Source organism: Giraffa tippelskirchi, chromosome X, assembly GCF_054371585.1.
Source record: "Giraffa tippelskirchi isolate mGirTip1 chromosome X, T2T-mGirTip1v1.2.pri, whole genome shotgun sequence".
NCBI lineage: Eukaryota > Metazoa > Chordata > Mammalia > Artiodactyla > Giraffidae > Giraffa > Giraffa tippelskirchi.
The window spans coordinates 28,656,537-28,677,477 of NC_137289.1; the positions used below are offsets into that span (position 1 = coordinate 28,656,537).

Below are 20,941 nucleotides of genomic sequence, written 5' to 3' on the forward strand. Positions count from 1 at the left end.
TTCACTGATAGGAAAGCTTCTGACAACATACAATTAAGTTTTAAAAGCAAATGAAACAGTCTGCATAGTTTGATTCCATTTAAGTAAAATTCTACATGCATGTTTATATATGTGTGTGTGTTCGTCAAAATGTTTACATATTTAAAATGAGAAATTTTTACTTTGTTCATCATACATTTCAGCATTATTTAGACATTTTTAAGTAAATGTGTCATGAGAAAATATAAATCCAAAATTCATTTTGGCAAAGCAAATGCTGAACAAAAAGAGTCATCTTTCACACAATGTATTTACACATGCACAGAGTCAAAGGTACTTTACAAAATAATTTAACCAATTCACTAAGTTATCCACATCTCTCAGGCTATCCACTCATACTCTAAACCTGCATTCTACTGACTCAGAACTTCACTTTGTTCGTTTTTATCCTTGACATTATTCATAAAGAGTCATTGTCAATAGTAAACCTCGTAGGTTACATTTTTAGGGTGCTTTAGAGAAAGAAATTTACCAATTTGCTTTATACTGGACTACTCGTGTCAATAAAAATAAAACCAATAGAATATCATATTTTGCTTAGCATACAATGCTTTATAAAATAAACTACTGGAAATAATGACTTATTAATTCCAACTTTATAATAGCAGAAGTAGAGAATCAAAAGGTATTTGGTCTAGAAGTCAAAGAAACCACATGTGTTCAAAGGCTTACAATACTTATCAGTGGAAAAAAGCATTTTTAAAAGAAAACATCTGAGACGTAACTAAAAATACTATATATATATATATATGCATGTATATATTCATGTGTAATTATGATCTTAAGAACCAAAAGAAAGACACATATTCTGTACATACTTTTCCTTTGCCTTGCTTTTGGTTTTTTCCTTCAATGTCTTCAAAATCTGTGTCAGAAGAAAAGTGTGTTTCTGATTCCCTACAACAAAAAGATAAGCAATTATTTAAAAGCTGTCTTAGAAGTGTAAATGGAGTTTCTAAATTTTGCCATATTTTCTAAAAGAAAGGCCTGGATAACTCATTACAAAACTACATTAGCATTAAATGTAATTAAGATGTTTTTCCAAAGTATCATATCATAGCATATTACCAAACATATAAAATTGTATAACACAAAAACATTAATCTAAAACACAAATGTCTAAACATTTATCTTGTTAACTTTTAACCAGAGTATAAAAATGAACACAGGAGCTCTCAAACTTTTAAGTCTAGGAACTGTGCTGTTCTATTAGAATGGCTGGTTTCACTTTTTGATTCAGAGATCACGGTGCTCAGGTAAAACTTTATTTTAGCATTAGGTACGAGATAATCTTTATTAGGTAATTTTAGCAATATTAAGGCTCTTATGACCTTTCCTACATCATCCCAAAATATTTATAAATCTAAGTATAACATGTATTTCTGAAAGACTATACATAAACATTTTTACAAACTAAATCATCTGAAACGGAGCAGGGAAGTATGCTAACTGATCAAAATCTTTTATAAAGTAAAAAGGTAGTGAGCTAGTCAACAGAACTGTTTCTAGTTAATACAGTACTAGGAAACTGTGTGACCTTGAACAATTGACAACCTCTCAATCTTCACATCTACAAATAATATTTATGCAGAAGAAGGAACTCTCTGAAGTCTCTTTAACCTCTAAGACACCAATTTATAGTTCTCATTTTGCCCCTCATTTTGGGTAGAAGAGGTGCTGTGTATAATCTATATTTTCTAGGGCGTAATGGAAGTGTGCGTATGTGCTTAGCTCAGTCGTGTCCGACTCTTGCGACCCCACAGACTGTAGTCTGCCAGGCTCCTCTGTCCATGGGATTCTCCAGGCAAGAATACTGGAGTGGGTTGCCACTTCCTTCTCCAGGGGATCTTCTTGACCCAAGGATGTAACCCGGGTCTCCTGCACTGCAGGCAGACTCTTTAGCGACTTAGCTATGAGGGAAGCCCAAGGGATAATGGAAGTAAATCAATTTAAGTATACATGGGTGATGCTTCCTATATATGTAAAACTGGGTCCATCTATCTAAATAATAGTAACATACCCACCCTCAAATGCTTAAAGCAAGGCATACTTGGTATTTGGGTCACTCACAAAGGCTTTTAGAATTGAAAACCAGATAAAAGTTGTACCATTTTAAATGTGTAAAACTATTATCAGTTTTGTTTTTAAAATAAATAGAATCCAAGTGAAAGGCTATATTTCTAAAGCTAGTCTTCTCTAACTAAACTTCTTCTATTTCCATTTTTATTGCTATAATAACCAGTTGTCCAGAGGCTCTGAGTTAGGAATACTTTTTATAAATGTAAAATAATGGCTAAGATGCTAGCAGGGGTAAAAAATTACTATTTATAGCACTTACCTACAAAATTACGTAAGCAATGTATTGAAGATACTGGCAATCCTAACTACGTCCTACAATGCTACAAGTAAAACAGCCTGTAATAAACACCATTTCCCATAGTTAATGTACCAAAACCTGAAAGACTACTTAATATTAACCTTGAAACTCACACCTTTTACATCTTAAGACTGCTGTCATCAATAATCTTCCCACATGCCTAAACGGCTTTGCAAAAAAAAAAAAAAAAAAAAAAAGAAAATGTTTTTAAACATCTTGGCATGTAAGTAATACTTTTTTCTTTCCCAAGACATCTGTGGGACACTAGCTCCCTTAGAAAGCTTAGCAAATGCTCTAAGTCAGCAATCACTAGTCTTTGCCAATATTCCAAAGACCAAAGAGTAATCAAAGGCTCAATTACACTCTTAATTCTCATCTCCAGGCTATCCCAACTAAAAGAATGAGCCACTACAGGTTTAATTACTAACTGGAAAACCTTCTGAAGAAAACTGGAGTAATCAGGGTCACAGTCTAAAAAAATCCCAAACCAGAGAAGAAATATTCTTCTGAGTCTGTCTTTCTCTATTGCTTCCCTTTGTTTTTAAGATCAAAACAACAACAAAAATCTATCCTAGGTGAAATTACAATATGCTAATATGTTCACAGAGTATACTGGGTTAACCTGCCCCAAGCTCACATACCCAATCAAATACTGCCTAGTTTACCTCCACAACAGCAATTTCCTCTTATCTATTTTCCTATTTCCACCTGATGAGAAAAACTGACTCATTGGAATAGACCCTGATGCTGGGCAAGATTGAAGGCAGGAGGAGAAGGGGACAACAGAGGACGAGATGGTTGGATGGCATCACCAACTCAATGGACATGAGTTTGAGTAAGCTCTGGGAGTTGGTGATGGACGGGGAGGCCTGGCGTGCTGCAGTCTATGGGGTCACAAAGAGTCAGACACGACTGAGCAACTAAACTGAGCTAAACTGATTATCCTTTTTCAGGTCCTAATTACTCAAGATATTCTAATAGTCAATACTCTATAACAAAAACTTTTAAAATTACCTCTACTGTATTCATATATTTGAGAAACTTCATAAGATCATATTATAATAGTCAAACGAAAAACTAGTTTTTTTAAGATTATCCCATATCCTCCCTCAAAGAAACTAAAAGAAAAACAAGAGGCTTTCCTCAAGAAACTAAGAAGAGTCAATATAAACTGGGATTAAAATCATATTAAAAAATACTTTGAAATACTGGTAATATTCTAGCAGACTCAATAGTCTGAAAATGATAAAATTATCTTTAAAATGAAAATCTATAAAATATCAAAAGCAGACACCAGCCACCATTATGTACGAGGATATCTGTTGTTTTCAAAATTTTTAGCAACCAGGCTCAGTTTTAAAATCAAGTCTTGTAAAGATCCTAATAAAAACGTAGCGTGGCATATATGTGCGTGAAGTTAATAGGGTCCACGAGCAGTTTAAAGGTTCACTCTTCACTTAGAAATCTCATGAAACTGGAGCTTAGAATGAAAATCACTACTGTAAATAGTAGCTCAAATTCTTTCCTACATGAAACACTAAAGAGTAATGAGAATAAAAGTTGAGGAAGGCATATAGGTAGCTTTTAAGACAAGGGTAAAGAAAATACCTATGTTGAAATCACTTTATGAACCAATGAGCATGTAATTTGTTTCTGGGGAAAAAAAGGAGAGCATGTCCTAACCTCCTACATCTGTTTCAGTCTGTCACTTGATTTTAAACAGAAATCTGACAATGTGACATTACATCCTAAATACTACTGCATGGTATATATTCCTTGCTAATGAGAACACGTAACATTTTAAGAATTTTATGACACCCTCTGCAAAACAGTTGTCATTGTAAAACCAAGTATGGACTCGAAGAACTGAACAGCAAAAATAATAAATTTTCCAGTATCTAAATTATAAAATAAGCACACTACAAAAAAAGGCATGGGATTACTATTACAGAGCCCAGTAAGCATTGGTATAAACTATTTCAAAGTATGCATGCTATCTTATACTGAAACACTGTATCTTCTCAAGCAGAAGTAACTTTAACTGAAGTTAATACAGTTCCCATTTTGTGGAAAAAAACAAGTATTTAGAAATTAGCATAATATACTTACTGAAGTAGATTAAAATCAGTTGGTATTTCTGGAGCTGCTATCATTTCTTTATCATCTTCTGGAACGCCCCAATGTCAGAAATGTATTCATATATTTATGTGGGTAAAATGATGGTTTGCTTCTTTCTTCTAAGGCAGACAATTCCTTTAAAAAGGATGAGGGGTGGGGGAGAAGAAATGTCGTATTTATTATAAACACACCAAAAATGTTGGGAAGGGTATCTACCCAAAACTAAATTTCCAAGTGTCTGCTAAAGTGTTTTAGTAAATAAGGATTTCTATTCTTTGCCTTTGCCTGCTTTTTCTAGATATGGATTTGTTACAACTGTTGTAGCCCCACAATAGTAACAACAAATACAAAGAAAGAAACTTCTATTACAATTATTTTTTAGAATTTGTTATAATTCTCTAGCATGGCTTAAAAAAGACAGATGCCCTAACTAGAAACAGAATGTGACTTTTCCTCATTGTAAAATCTTTATGACAAGTTTAAACCGTAATACAAAATGCCTAAAAATTCTCTAGCTTTTGCTTATGACGTATAGTTAAAAGGAGCTAATTTTAAAAATCTAAGATATAATTTTGAAACATTTGAAAAACAGATTCTTCATCACAGGAAAAAAAATAGAGATCCGAAGCCTGTTTTTTAATAACTACTTCATGATAATACCACCTGCATTTAATAGGAAAATGGAAATGTTAGCCCAGATTGATCTATTCCTTCAAGGAACTTATAATCAATTTAAACACCAGTAATGTCATATGAACAACGGATGAATGCATTTGTGACCAAAATAAGCCTGGCCATAGGAAGATGCAGTTCCTCAATAAGAGGGTGATCCAAAAGTAAATGACAAGCCTATGACAGAGAAAATAGGCTGGGTCTGAAGCTCTTAATCTTATGTATAACTTTCTTTTAAAACTTGATGCTTTTATTTCCAAGTGAATCTTATACTTGGTGGCCACCTAAAGACTAAACATATCCGATTAACTAATAAATCTTCAAATATCACATAGTGATGAGAAGTTCTTCTCATAAATGATCTTCTAAATTGAAACTGATCAATTTTTCAATTAATTTTAAATCTCTAAAACACATCATAAATAGCTATCAATATGTAATTGATATACCAACATTCAAAACACTGCATTTCCTTGCTCACTCTAATTAAGCTACTATGAACAGCAGAATAATGAAGAGGAGAAACAAGGATCAATAATACACAAAATAGGCCCTAATCAAGGGTTGTCTATACCACCACTTTGAGTTTTCTTTTTCTCTGAGGAATACTCATACTGTAAAATCTTTATTTAGATATGACTGGTAGAATGGTCTTCTCACACTAAATCATGATCCCAGGATTGTTACCTTTCAAGACCACTAATTGTTAATCTGGTTTTATTTTTACTGTAACCTAAGGAACTATGTAAGTAGTATTATCAGAGTTGAGACTTGTCATCACATGTAGGATACACTCCAGCCTCCTAAAAATCCCAACTTATTTTATTATTTTATTTATTTATTTTGAGCTGTGCTGGGTCTTCATTGATGCATGGTTTTCTCTATTTGCAGAAAGCAGGAGCTACTCTCTAGTTGCAGTGCACGAGCTTCTCATTGCAGTAGCTTCTCTTGTTACAGAGCACAGGCTTTAGGCACGTGGACTTCAGTATTTGCAGCATGCGGGCTCTAGAGAGCAGGCTCAGTAATTGTGGCAGGTGGGCTTAGTCATATGGGATCTTCCCAGACCAAGGATTGAACCCATGTCTCCTGCATTGGTAGGTGGATTCTTTACCACTGAGCCACCAGGGAAGCCCCCAACTTATTTTAGAAAGAAAATTATTTTTAAAAAAGAAAACTATTTGGATTTTTATTTAGTGAGTTGGAGAGGTATAATCAGTTCTAATCAACACATCATCTAGATGGCAAAATGGAAATAATGACTTGCTGTGTCTGTCTCCCTACCTGCCCCCACCCCTTTGTCTGAGCGCTTTATAAAACCAAACTCCGTGCATTCCCTAAATATTAATACACAGTTTTTAAGCAGACTTTAAAGATAGTTCATAAATGTATGCTCCCAAGGGACATAAAGAATGAATCAGCTCTGAAAAGCAAACAGCACTAAATAAAACAAGCTTCCCTTGGCAAGATGGTGGCTCAGATGGCAAAGAATCTGCCTGCAATGCAGGAGACCCAGGTTCAATCCCTGGGTCAGGAAGATGCCCTCAAGAAGGGGATGGCTACCCACTGCAGTATTCTGACCTGGGAAATCCCATGGACAGAGGAGCCTTGGCGGGCTACAGTACATGGGATCGCAAAGAGTCAGACCACGACTTAGCAACTAACACTTTCACTTCACTAAATAAAACAGGTATTGTATGATATACTATATTCCTCTAAATAACACAAAATTAATTTCTAGTGTATAAGAAGTCTTGCCAGGTCAAAGTATTTTGCTCAAAGTAGGGCAATATTAACACATATTTGGTAGTTAGAAACCAAAGCAAACACAAAAGAAAAACAGAATTTATAAAGATGTAAATCTCCCAGAGAAGGTATTTGTATTTTAAAAAGAAGCATTTTCCCAGGGTCTAATAGGTTTAGAAAAAACTATTAAACTAGCCAACTCTCTATCCCAGTGAAATGCCTGCTTTTTAAAGTTTCTAAATATTAACAAAATCCATCCATCCAAGTAAAAGCATCTACCATGTATCAAATGTAGTGGTGATCACTAGGCGTACAGTGATGAACAGGGGATCAATGATCCTTGCCCTTATGGAACCACCTGTAACAATAAATGTGAAAATATATTTATCTCTAAGAGAAAGCACCTACCTCTACTGCCACTTACTATTAAACATAATATTAAATTCCATGTATCCTGAGCTTTCACTTTTCTTTTAAGAATATAAACTTTATCTGCAGGAAGAACTTAGAATTTTTCCCTTTTAATTATTTTAAATGTGTATAGCTATATATAAATACAATTTGCCTCCCTCAAAGATTTTCATTAAAAAATTCACAAAGTCTTTAAATGTACTTAATGCCATTTTACCTAAGTTGGGAATCCAACAACTGTAAGAATACATAAAGCTCAAATAAAAGTATAAGTTTAATAGTCAAACTCACCACAACATTTCAGGCCTACTGTATGTAGGTTATTAATTTTTAAGAAATATGCTCAAAGATCACAAGGTGGAGCTCTCACCTAATGTCAAAGAAAAACTCTGAGATTTTTAGTATTTATACCAATTCTCTGTAACTACTACAAGAGAGTTAACATTCTAACAGCTTTGGAGGATAAAACATAGACATGAAATTTGCTTTCACTCTCAATCACTATTTTCCTTTTGAGAAAAAAATACAACCAATAACAACTAGATTCTGCTGCTTCTTACTGAAACCTAAGCATTTGTTGATAGGTTGAATAATATACTTTAAAGTAAAACCACTTCCTTAGGCTCAAGTGCATAGTACACTGCCATTAAAGATTTATTGAGTATATTCATATATAATTACTAGGTGAAAAAGTAATGGGTGATTACATATGTATTTTTTATTCTATACGTTAAATTCAAGTAAACGCTCTCAGCAGTACTGCATTTGATATAAATAGAGATCTAAAAGCTGAAATTTGATCACTATATTTTCAAGTTATCAATATTAAATATGTGTTTAGGTTAATTAATTCAATAACAAAAACTTCCTTCTTCTTCCACTTCTGAAAACCTGTTGGATAACTACTACTCTAGCACATAGACACAAATATATATTAAATATATAAGTATGCTTGCATCCTTAACTCCAAATAATGACTTACATGATTCTACCCACCCATTCCTGAAAAAGTAAAAAATACACAAAAAAATCTGCTTTTCTTTGATATTGTTTAAAAACCTTAAAGTTATTCTGATTTCTTTTTATAAAAGAATGATTGTTTTTCAAAGTTCCTTTAATTCAATCCCAAGGGGTCTAGAAAATAAAAGCTACAAAACAAAGTAATCACTAACAAGGTCCCTCAGAATCCACATGTTACTGGGGAGTGGGAGGAGCACTGAAAGTAGCTGGTGTGTTAATTCTCTCCCTGAAAATGCAGAAATAACTGCTAAAAGCTAGCAAATTCAGCATATATACCACACATTACCCCCTTAACACGCCCCCAAAAGGGTTATTACATTCTTCTATCTATAAGGATCACATCTTAGAAATGTTTATACCCTTCTGAAATGCCACCATTATTATAATACAAACACTTAAAAATAGGGACTACCTAAATGTCCAGCCATGAACTAACTTATAGTACAAAAATGTAATTAATATTTATACACTGAAACTACTTATGACTGTGCAGCAACCTGGGTAAAGTTTGACAACTTAAAAGTCTTGCATTAGGACACAATATTAACCAAAAAACAACACAAAGGAAAAACAGTTGATGTATCAGAGTGGTGAAAATGTGGATAATTTAAAATTTTTAATTATGATGTTATTGTTTGTAAGAAAAAAGTAAACTATGAGGGTGGAAATTTATTTCTCAATGTCTTCTCTTAATATCTGAACTATCTGAGGAACTACAAAACTATCTCTGCTGCTAAAACCTGATTTATTCATATTTCAGGTACGTAATGTTATAAAGTTAAGCATCTATAAAAAATCCTGACTTCTATAATGAAATTATCTTTATTATGTTCACCTATTCAAGATTAGCAGAGAACAGAAACTTTTATATGAATTCCTGACAAAACTCAAAGGTATGTTCCTTTTATTGGCTTATCTACTTTTCTTGGGAGAGAGCAGAAAGAAGTCTGTCTTTTAGAATCAGATTGTGAAAGGTTGGAGATTAGTTCCTGGAGTAGTATATGTAATCAAAACAGGAAAGTCACTATCATTCCTCATGTCAAATGATACATGGCAACACTGATAAATAGGGCAAGAAATGAAAAGCTCACCAAAAAATTAGACATAAATACCTACCTTCAAAAGACAAAATCTACTATTGGCCCTTTGATGATTAATAACCTTTAAAAAAAGATTTCTCCTTGCTCAAAAAGATGTTTTTCTTCCCTCTGTTTATCTCCCTGCATATAAATGTGTGCATGCCCAGCTGGATCCGACTCTTTGTGACCCCATGGACTGTAGCCCGCCGGGCTCCTATGTCCAAGGAATTTCCACGCAAGAATACTTGAGTAGGTAGCCATTCCCTTCTCCAGAGGATCTTCCCGACTCAGGAATAGAACCTGCATCTCCTGCATTGCAGGAGGATTCTTTACCGTCAGAGCCACAATTTCTGCTAACAACAGCCTGCTGCTGCTGCTAAGTCACTTCAATCGTGTCCGACTCTGTGCAACCCCATAGACGGCAGCCCATCAGGCTCCGCCGTCCCTGGGATTCTCTAGGCAAGAACACTGGAGTAGGTTGCCATTGCCTTCTCCAATGCATGAAAGTGAAAAGTGAAAGTGAAGTCGCTCAGTCATGTCCAACTCTTTGCAACCCCATGGACTGCAGTCTACCAGGCTCCTCCGTCCATGGGAGTTTCCAGGCAAGAGTACTGGAGTAGGGTGCCATTGCCTTCTCCTAATAGCCTTCTGAGTAAACTTCAAAGTGAAAAGAATGACAATCAAGCAACGATCATGTATACTCAGACAAGCAACACAATTTTAACCTAAATGTTTCTTGATAGCATACTCACATTACACCTACCACATATATCATTTGCAAATATATTTTCCTTTCCACAAATTGGAAAGGAGTCCTAAAGAATTTCTAACGGTAGCACCTGTTCCAGAGCAGGAGTAGGTAATCTGGAGAAGGCATGACTAGAAGAAATCAAAATTCATAAAAGAATTAATAATCCTGTCTACATTTCCTAACTATAGGAAAGGTCACATATCTCCCCTTACGAACTTAAAAAGTAATATACAGAAGGAAGGGAAGACCAAAAGTAAAAAAAGAAAACCAGAAACTTTCTAAAATAACTAAGTGGACAAAGTGAACTCATCTAACGCCACAACACTTCATAAACAACTTTTACTTTCAGGAAGAGAGGAAGGAGCTGGGGCCCAGTCTACACAGATCTGGCATCACTATACACTGCAGAATCCAAGCCAGACAGAACTGGAAACATCCACCTGCTCCCCTCCTATTTTTAAATGTATGATAGTAGATGCTCAGCAATCTTACTTCCTTGTCTACCCACATTCCCCAATACTTTGCAAATGTGACTCAAATCCTAACCACAAGTAAGATCACCTGGCCCAATCTATTCAGCTTGCCTCAGTTCCTGACCATCAGTTCTGCTTTCTGTAGAAATCTAGCACACCGTGGTTAACTTCACAATAAATGAGTGCTACCATGGGAGGGGGTGGGGGAGGGGGATGAGAAAAGGCTCCTACCTTATTCCTGCAGACCCACTACTCTATCACTCTGTTCTCAGTCGTACCCTGTGCCTGAGTCATCCAAGGATCAATACTCTCTCTGCCTTGTTCTTCCTATATCTACCCGCTCCATCCCAGGAACTGGAATCCTGTCCCAAACCAACCTAAAAAAGTCTGTGTATGTCTCTCTGCTTGCCCTAATCTAAATGCCACAATACTGTCCTCCTCTCATGTCTCCATCCTTGCAATGACTGCTGCTAGACATCGGATACCATATCATACCTGATACAGTGGACACATACCAGCTCTCTAACTCCAGGACTGCTAATTCCCCAGTTTGCCTAACCAGCTGCAGTTGACTAGATAGTATCTGGCCCTATTACAAAATAGATATCAAAACAGGGAAATATTTGTTGTATCAAATACTGTCACCTTAAAAATCATACCTCAGTCTGCAAGGTCAACAGCTAGACCATGAATCACTTTTTAAAGTATTGTCAATGTTCACTCTTCATCGCACTTATACTTGAATATTAATACCAGCATGTATTGCTTTCTGCACTAATTGAAAATATGTGCCCCATTGACGTAACTTTCTGTATGTTAAGTCATCATGAGTAAACAGCAGCAATTACTAGAGGGTGGAGTGGCTTTCAACATTTCAGAGGTGAGACGAAATTAGCTGGTATAAATGAATGTCTCGATCTGAAAATCAAATTTACAACAACCAGATAATTTCATGTGTTAACACTTGTAAATGGCATACAGCATGATATAAACACCATGTACTATTACCATCAAACCCACTTCATAGTGGGCACTACTGGCTCACGGACATATTTCAAGCAATAGCAGATGTCAAAACAAAGTAGATGAAGACAAGATAATCCCACCCAGATTTTGAGGGAAATTCACATTTTTATTTCATACGCTCTCTAGTTACATCAAAAACTTTCACATTTATTCAAGGCACTAAAATGTATCTAAATGAAATCTTGAGTATTTATTAATAATCCACATGAAATGGTGATACAAACTGTAACTTAGATACAGTTCAGTTAATAAAGAAAACAGTGTAAAATAAATCACTTTATAGAGAACAGTGGGAAATTTAATCTTAAAATTTAGAATTGCAGTTACTACCACCAAGCACAGTATTTTTGGTTCATTTTATTATGATCACAAACATTACATATATGCTACATATTTCATATTTCTTGTCCCTTACACTTCTCATTAGGTAACACCTTATTAAAATATCTAACATTAGCATCCACTTGATATAAACCACTAACTTTCTCTACTAATATCCACAGCATATAATTCATAGGCTTGAGTTATATTCATATTAAAGTTCAGAAATCAAATGTTTTCACACTAAAGTTTATAAACATAGTATAGGTACTTCCCATTTCAAATCTAAAAGGTTGCTAATTCTACACAATGACAATGATGAAGAGTCACACATATATTGTACTCCAAAATTATTTTAATTCGTTCTAAGCTTAAGCTTTCCTAAATGAAGATTAAAACATGTAAACTACTTTTTAAAAATTAAATCTAAGCCAAATAAAGATGCTACAAAAAATAACAGACCAATATCCCTGATGAACACCAACACAAAAATCATCAACAAAATATTAGCAAGCCAAATTCAATAGCACATTAAAAATAATAGACACCATGACCACAGTAGGATTTATTCCCAGAATGCAAGGCTGGTTCAGCACATGAAAATCAATCACTGTAATGTACCATATTAACAGAATGAAGAGCAAAAACCTCTCATGATCATCTCAACTGATATAGAGAAAGTATTTGATAAGATTCAACATCTTTTCATGATAAAAACACTCAACAAACTAGACAATGAAGAAAGGTACCTCAACATAATCCCATGGACAGAGGAGCCCAGTGGGCTACAGTTCATGGCATCGCAGAAGAGTTGGAGACAACTTAGCAACCAAGCAACAATAACCTCAAAATAATATAATAAAGAATACTTATGAAAAGCCTGCAGCTAATATCATACCTAATGGTAAAAAATGGTAAAAAATTTTACAGGTAAAAGCTTTCCCTGTAAGATCAGGAACAAGGCAACGATGGCCTCTCTCTCCACTTCTATTCAACATGGGTACTGGAAGTCCAATCCAAAACAATTAGGCAAGAAAAAGAAATACAACCCATCCATATTAGAAAGAAAGAAGCAAAATTATGTGTTCATGGATGAAATAGTCTCACATGTAGAAAATTCCAAAGATTTCATCCCACCACCAAAAAAACTGTTAGAATAAACAAATTCAGCAAAGCTGCAGGACATAAAGCCAATACACACAAGTCAGTTGTGCTTCTATACACCAAAAATGAACAATCCAAAAAGGAAAACTATTGCATTTACAATAGCACCAAAATGAAGACTTAGGAACAAACCTACCAACGACGTGGGGGACTTAAACATTGAAATTTATAAAACACTGCTGAATGAAATTAAAGCTTTAAGTCACACAAGAAAATGGAAAAACACTCTATGTTTAGTGATTAGAAGACTTAATATTAAGATGCCCATACTACCCAAAACAATATACAGATTCAAAGCAATCCCTATCAAAATCCCAAGTCTTTTTGGGTAGAAATAGAAAAACTCCTTATAAAATTCAAGGGACTCTAAAAAACAAAGAGCTTAGGGAAAAAGAAAACAACCTTGGAGGAACACACTTCCTGACTTCAAAACATATCACAAAGGTAGAATATTGGCATAAAGACAGATGTACAGAATGAAATGGATGCAAGAGGCCAGAAATAAATCCTTGAATACACACTCAAATGATTTTTGACAACGACCATTCCATGGGGTTTCGCTTCATACAATGGTGCTGTGAAAACTGGATATCCACACGCAAAAGGATGAAGTTGGATCATTCATATCTCACATCACATACAAAAATTAATTCAAAATGGATTAAAGATCTAAATGTAAAACCTAAAACTATAAAACTTCTAGAATACAACATAGGGGGAAAAGCTTCATAACACTGGACTTGGCAATGATTTCTTAAATATGACAGCAAAAGCACAGACAGACAAATGAGACTGCATCAAAATATTTACACATAAAAGGACACAATCAACAGAGTGAAAAGGTAACCTACAGAATGAGAGAAAATATTTGCAAATCATATCTGATAAGAAGTCAATACCCAGAATATACAAAGAATTTCTGGAACTCAACAAAAAAATCAAGTACCACAAATTTTTTAAATGCACAAAGGATCTGAATTGAAACCAAATCAAAACGACAATGAAATACCACTTCACAAGTACTGGGACAGCTGGAATTAAAAAAAAAAAAGACGTAATAAGTGCCTGTAACGATGTGGAAAAAATTGAACACTTGTGCACTGTTGGTAGGATTATAAAATTGTGCAACTACTATGGAAAACAATACAGAGGTACCTCAAAATTTTTTAAATAGAACTGCCACATACTTCAGCAAATCTCTTACTTTCAAGCATATATACCAAATATTTCAGTTGGGTCGCCAAGAGATATTTGCACACCCATATTCATAGCAGGAAATTCACAATAGCCAAGAAGTGGAAGCAGCCCACATGTCCATCAACAACTGAATAAATAAACAAATATAGCATACACATACAATGGAATATTATTCATCCTTAACAAAAAAGGAAGTCCTATCACATGCTACAATGTAGATGAACCTTCAAGACATTATTGTAAATAAAATAAGCCAGTTAGTCACAAAAAGACAAATATGTATGATCCTACTTACATGAGGTACCTAAATTATCAAATTCACAGAAACAGAAAGTAGAATGGTGGTTACTAGGTTTTTCTTTGGGGAGGGGCAGGGAGGAGGGAGGTTTTGTTTAATGGGTATAGAGTTTCAGAATTGCAAGATGAAAAAGGTCTGGAGATTAGTTTCATAGTAATGTCAATTTACTTTACACTGCTAAACTGTCCACCTAAAAATGGTTAAGATGGTAAATTTTATGTTTTTTTAAATCACAACAAAAAATTTATTTAAATCCTTTTATCAAGCAAGTTTCTTTTATATCAAATATTCATAAGATTTTACCAATCACTTGAGAACTCCTTTCTACCGAACAAGCGTACTATACAATCTAACTAATGATAGCTTTCAAAATGTAATTTTATAAATTAAGACAGAACTGAAAAAAACAAACAAAAAACCAGAAAACACTGACAACGGATACTTAGAATACTGTATTTTGACAATTTTTTGTCTATTTATACAGGAACTAAAGCTTGTATCTTTATGGCAAAACAAAGAAAATTAGCTTTAAAAAAAATTTGAAGTACTCAGTTGAACAATACAAGCTAGTCTCAGTTATGTCTTTACTCTGGTAAGGAGTTTGGCAATTTCTTCTAAAAACCAAACAGTTCATCACAAAAAAGAAATGATAATTATGACAAAATTGAAGTGTTAGCTAAAGCTACTGTGGTAATCATATTTGCAATATAAAAATATATCAAATTGGCATACTATATACCTTAAACTTACTCAATGTTACATGTAAACTGTATCAATAAAAAAATTTAAATTAAAACCATACATGCATTTCCCATAAAAATCAGCAAACTTACTCGTGAGCATTTATCCCAAGAAATGAAAATCTATGTCCACACAAAAACATGTACACAAATGTACAGCTTTATTTGTAACATCTAAAAATTGAAAATAACTCTATTAAAGGTCGAATTCTGTCCTCCCCAAACTCCTATTTTCAAGTCCTAACCCCCAGTGCCTTGAAATATGACCTTACTTGGTCTTTACAAAAGTTATCAGTTTAAAATGAGGTCCTCAGGATGAGCTCTAATCCAGTATGACTGGTATTCTTATAAAAGGGGAAACTTGAAGACAAACATACAAAGTGAGAACACCTCATAGCAAGATGAAGGTGGAGTTCGGGGTGATGCTTCTATAAACCAAGAAAACCTAAAGATATCCAGCAAACCACCAGAAGCTAGGGAAGAGGTATGGAATGTATTCTCCCTCACTGCCTCCAGGAGGAACCAATTTGACTGAAAACTTTGATCTTGGATTTCTAGCCTCCAGAACCGTGAAACAATAAATTTGTTGTTTAAACCACACAGTTTATGATGCTTTGTAATGGCAGCCCAAGCAAACTAATACAAACCCAAATATCCTTAATCCATTCACTAATGGTTATTAAACAAACTGTGGTATATTCAAACCATGAAATATGGCTCAGCAACAGAAAGGAATTAACTGTTGGGATTTAACAACTTGGATGAATCTCAAGGGTATTTGGGGGGGGGAGTCAATTTCAACAGTATATATTGCATGATTTCCATTTACGGAACAGTCTCCAAAAATGACAAAATTACAGAGAACAAATTAGTGCTGACAGAGATTAGGAGGTGAGGGAGCAGGAAAGTAAGTAGTATGAGGGATCTTTGTGATGATGGAACAGATCTGTATCTTGATGGTGGTGGTCACAAACCAGTCAATCCTAAAGGAAATCAATCCTGATTATTCACCGGAAAGACTCATGCTGAAGCTCCAATACTTTGGCCACCTGATGTGAAGAGCCAACTCATTGGAAAAGACTCTGATGCTGGGAAAGACTGAAGGCAGGAGAAGGGGATGATAAGAGGATGAGATGGTTGGATGGCATCACCGACTCAATGGATATGAGTTTGAGCAAGCTCTGGGAGATGGTGAAGGACAGGGAAGCCTGGTGTGCTGCAGTCCATGGGGTTGCACCAAGAGTAGGACACGACTGAGCGATTGAATGACTGAACAACAAATATGTGTGTTACATTCATAGAATTATAAACACACAGAAACAATCATACAAAAAAGCACACATATAACTTGTAAAATCTGAATAAACTGTGGATTGTACCAATGTCCATTTCTTAGTCTTGCTATTGTACTGGAGTTATGAAAGATGTTTCATCAGTGGAAAATGAATGAAGGATACACGGACCTCTCTCCTATTTTTGCAACCTCCAATGTATCTAGTATTAATTATACCAAAATAACACTTTAAAATGTCTAATCAAAATCCTAGCAAAGCTTGCCCCCCCTCCAAAATCAACAAACTGATTCTTAGGTGAAAAAGTAAAAGAATCAGAACAGCCAAAGCAATTTTGAAAAAGAACAAATTTGGAAGACTCACGCTACACACTATATCAAGGCCTACCATAAAGCTACAGTAATCAAGACATTGTAAATGGTGATTATGACAGATCAACAGAATAGGGACCTGAAATAGACCCACACACTAGGGTCACAGTTTTTGACAGAGGTACCAAGGCATTTCAACAAAGAAAGACTGTCTTTTCAAACCACTGCATATCCATATGCCAAAAAAATTCCTTAATCCATACTTGCACAGATACAAAAATTAACTCAAAATGAATCCTAGACTCAAATGTAAAAACCTTAAACTATAAAATTAGGTAGCTTTATTGGTAATCCCCAAAAGGTAGAAAGCAACCCAAATATCTTCAACTGGTGAATGGATAAGTAAATTAGGTTACATCGACAAAATGGAATACTACTCAGTATTAAAAAGGAACAAACTTCTGATATAACTGAGTCAGCTGAAACTCAAATGTATTCTGCTAAGTGAAAGCAGCCAAACTCAACAGGCTACTTAGACATGATTCCATTTATGAGACCATCTGGAAAAGGCAAAAAAAACCCTATGGATGGAAAATAGATCAGTGGTTGCCAGGGGCTTAGAATGGGGAGAAAAACCAATATCCACGAAGGAGTACTGGAGGGATTTGGGGGTAGAAATAGTGGAACTATAATATATGTTGCTTCCCAGGTGGCACAATGGTAAAGAATCTGCCTGCCAATGCAGGAAATGCCAGAGGGAAGTTCGATCCCTGGGTCAGGAAGATCCCCTGGAGAAGGAAATTGCAACCCACTCCAGTATTCTTGCCTGGTAGGCTACAGTCCACGGGGTCGCAAAAGAGTTGGACACAACTGAACATGCACACATGCAATGTATGTTGCTGTGATCATGGTTATACAACTATATACATTTGCCAAAACTCACAGAGCTATAGACTAAAAAGAGTGACTTGGATTTTATGTAAATGACTATCTTAATAAAAAAATTTTTAAATCTGTGCCCATCAGTGTTGTCTTGTCCACCCCTCACCACTCAAACGCTTTCTTCCAATTAATTTCTTCAACATCTACACTAGAACACCAAAACTGTTCTTTAACCACTTGAATAATACTTAATTCCCTGTTGCTCTGGTCATTTTAGTCAATTAAAACATAAGCTGTCCTTCATACCAACTGGCACATGATTGGCGATTTTGGCCAAAAGCCATATGCATTTGTAATATTAACAAATAACATCAAAATTGGTCTCCATACACAAAGGTTATACCAATTTGTACTTCCACCAGAAACCAACCTATGTCTGGGTGTGTTTCTGTACATCTAACAGCACTGTCGAGACTTTCAAATTTTTGTCAATCTGCTAAAATGAAAAATTATTATTCAAGTGAATCTCCCTACACAAGCTCAGAAACCCAACATATATTTTCAATAAATCCATTATTATTCAAAACTTGTAAACCAAAAGAGTTGGATAATGCAGCATTTGTCATTATCCAGGCATTTATCATTATCTGAACTCTTGCTGTTAATAATAAAAATCAGGAACCAAATAGGTCTGGCTAAGAAGCAATACTTGTAGTTCTTTTTAATTTTATTTAATTTTTTTATTTGGCTGTGCCAAGTTTTACTTGCGGCACGTGGGATCTTCAATCTTGATTGTGGCATCTTTAGTTGTGGCATATGGGATCCAGTTCACTGGCCAGGGGATTGAACCCAGGCCCCCTGCATTGGGAGTATGGAGTCTTAGCCAGTGGACCACCAGGGAAGTCCCTGGTACTTCTAGCTTTAATTTGCACTTCTCTTATTTCCTTATGGTTAAGAGCCATTCTCACTGTCTTTTCCATACTCTCTCTGCTCATGTCATTTGCCCACATTCCTAACAGGCTGATGATGATCTCTTTCTTGCTGACTTCAAAAAGCAAAACATTCTCTCCCCTACTTCCAAGGAGAGAGATCACTTCCTACTATAATGGCGTATTTGCGCAATAGTTACTACATACAGCCCTACAATCTCTCTTAATCTGACCTTGTCCACCAGGGCTTTTATCTTCCAGCCTGCTCACCTCCTTATCTACTCCCATTGCCACACACAAAGGATGTTATTACCTTTTGCACTTGAGACTTCTCAGATCATCCAACCTCCTCAGGCTAAATAGCTCACTATTCTCCAGGCTTCTCTGATGCACTACCTACCCACTCTTACACATTTTTGGTGATTTGTATATTTTATTTGTCTCCAAGTATGTTTAGTGTTAGTCGCTCAGCTGTGCTTGACTCTTTGCGACTCCCCTATAGTCCATCAGGCTCCTCTGTCCATGGGATTCGCCAGGCAAGAATACTGGAGTGGGTAGCCATTCCCTTCTCCAGGGGATCTTCCCCACCCAGGAATCAAACCCGGGTCTCCTTCATTGCAAGCAGATTTTTAGCAACTCAGCCATCAGGGAATCCAATGGACAGAGGAGCCTGACTGGCTATAGTCCACAGGGTCACAAAGAGTCGCGAAACAACGGAGCGACTAACACCTCTTAAGTATGTTTTTTAAAGAAGAGGAATTCAGTTTACAGAGGGCTTTTTGTATCCTCCTTGCTGTCTCTATATTAATACACAGGGAAGAAAATCCTGGATTTCCCTGGTGGTCCAGTGGTTAACGGAGAAGGCAATGGCAACTCACTCCAGTACTCTCGCCTGGAAAATCCCATGGACGGAGGAGCCTGGTGGGCTGCCATCTATGGGGTCGCACAGAGTCGGACACAACTGAAGTGACTTAGAAGCAGGAGCAGCCAGTGGTTAAGAATCCACCTGCCAATGCAGGGGACACGGGTTCAATCCCCGATCTGGGAAGATCCCACATGCCATGGGGCAACTAATCCCGTGTACCACAACTACTGAAGCCCATGTGCCCTAGAGGCCGTGCACTGAAACTAGAGAGTAGCCCCTACTCACGGTAAACTACAGAAAGCCCAAGCACAGCCACAAATAAATAAATGTTTTCAAAGAGGAAGAAAAATGTCCTCACACTATCATGCTAAGACTGATTGAAATACTTGAGCAATAAAATGGTTTCCATAATACACTGTCGACTTTCGCTAAACAGTAAGATTATTTTCTAAAAGGTTATGAAAACTTGCACAATGTCCCACAGCTAGTAAAGCTCCTAGCTGCCTTCTGCTTCACAAATAGATGGGTGTCCTGTTAGGATCATCCACATATCAGCTGTTCAATACTCTTGAAGACTTGTCACTAAGTCATGTCTGACTCTTCTGCAACCCCAAGGATTGTAGCCCACCAGGCTCCTCTGTCCATGGAATTCTTCAGGCAAGAATACTGGAGTGGGTTGTCATTTCCTTCTCCAGGGGATCTTCCTGACCCAGGGATCGAACCACATCTCCTGCATTGCAGGTGAGTTCTTTACTGCTGAGCCACCAGGGAAGGCCTTAAGGATTTGAGAACCAGTCAATTTCAACTATAAAAGAGGTGTCAGTTTCCCTCCTCTATATTTATATAAATGTCTGCAACTGCCACATAGAAAACCCCTGAAATATCTTACACATGTTGTTCAATACATGCAATAGAAACAGCAATTTTTGCTTACTCCTATGTATACAAAATGATCTCCAGCTAAATCTTGAGCAGCAGAAAATCCCCCAAAGCTGCACTTTACCATCAATCCTATAAAGCAAATAAGCACATGTTGCTTGAAATTGTATGTCCCTGAGGGGGAACAATATCTCCATCATCATACATATAGGCAATCGCGTAATAAATGATGGAAAATCCTATCTATAAGAAAGTGGTTCTCTTAAATTCCAGTAGGCATAAGGATCATATAAACACTTGTTTAAATGCAGGGTCACAGGACCCACAACTAGGGACTCGTTCAGTAGATCTGTA

General features: G+C 35.9%; 1 protein-coding gene across 6 annotated transcripts in view; it reads right to left on the reverse strand.

The window, feature by feature from the left end:
- Positions 1-20,941, reverse strand: part of STAG2 (STAG2 cohesin complex component) — a 128,037-nt gene that overhangs the window by 78,803 nt on the left and 28,293 nt on the right. For all 6 annotated transcript variants that reach the window (XM_081565243.1, XM_081565240.1, XM_081565244.1 and 3 more), the window contains exons 2-3: positions 4,526-4,669; positions 858-936 (exon numbers count right to left, since the gene is read on the reverse strand). In XM_081565243.1, coding sequence (XP_081421369.1) covers positions 858-936; positions 4,526-4,569 — 123 coding nt within the window. In that variant the 5' untranslated portion in view covers positions 4,570-4,669. The remainder of the gene's footprint in view (positions 1-857; positions 937-4,525; positions 4,670-20,941) is intronic.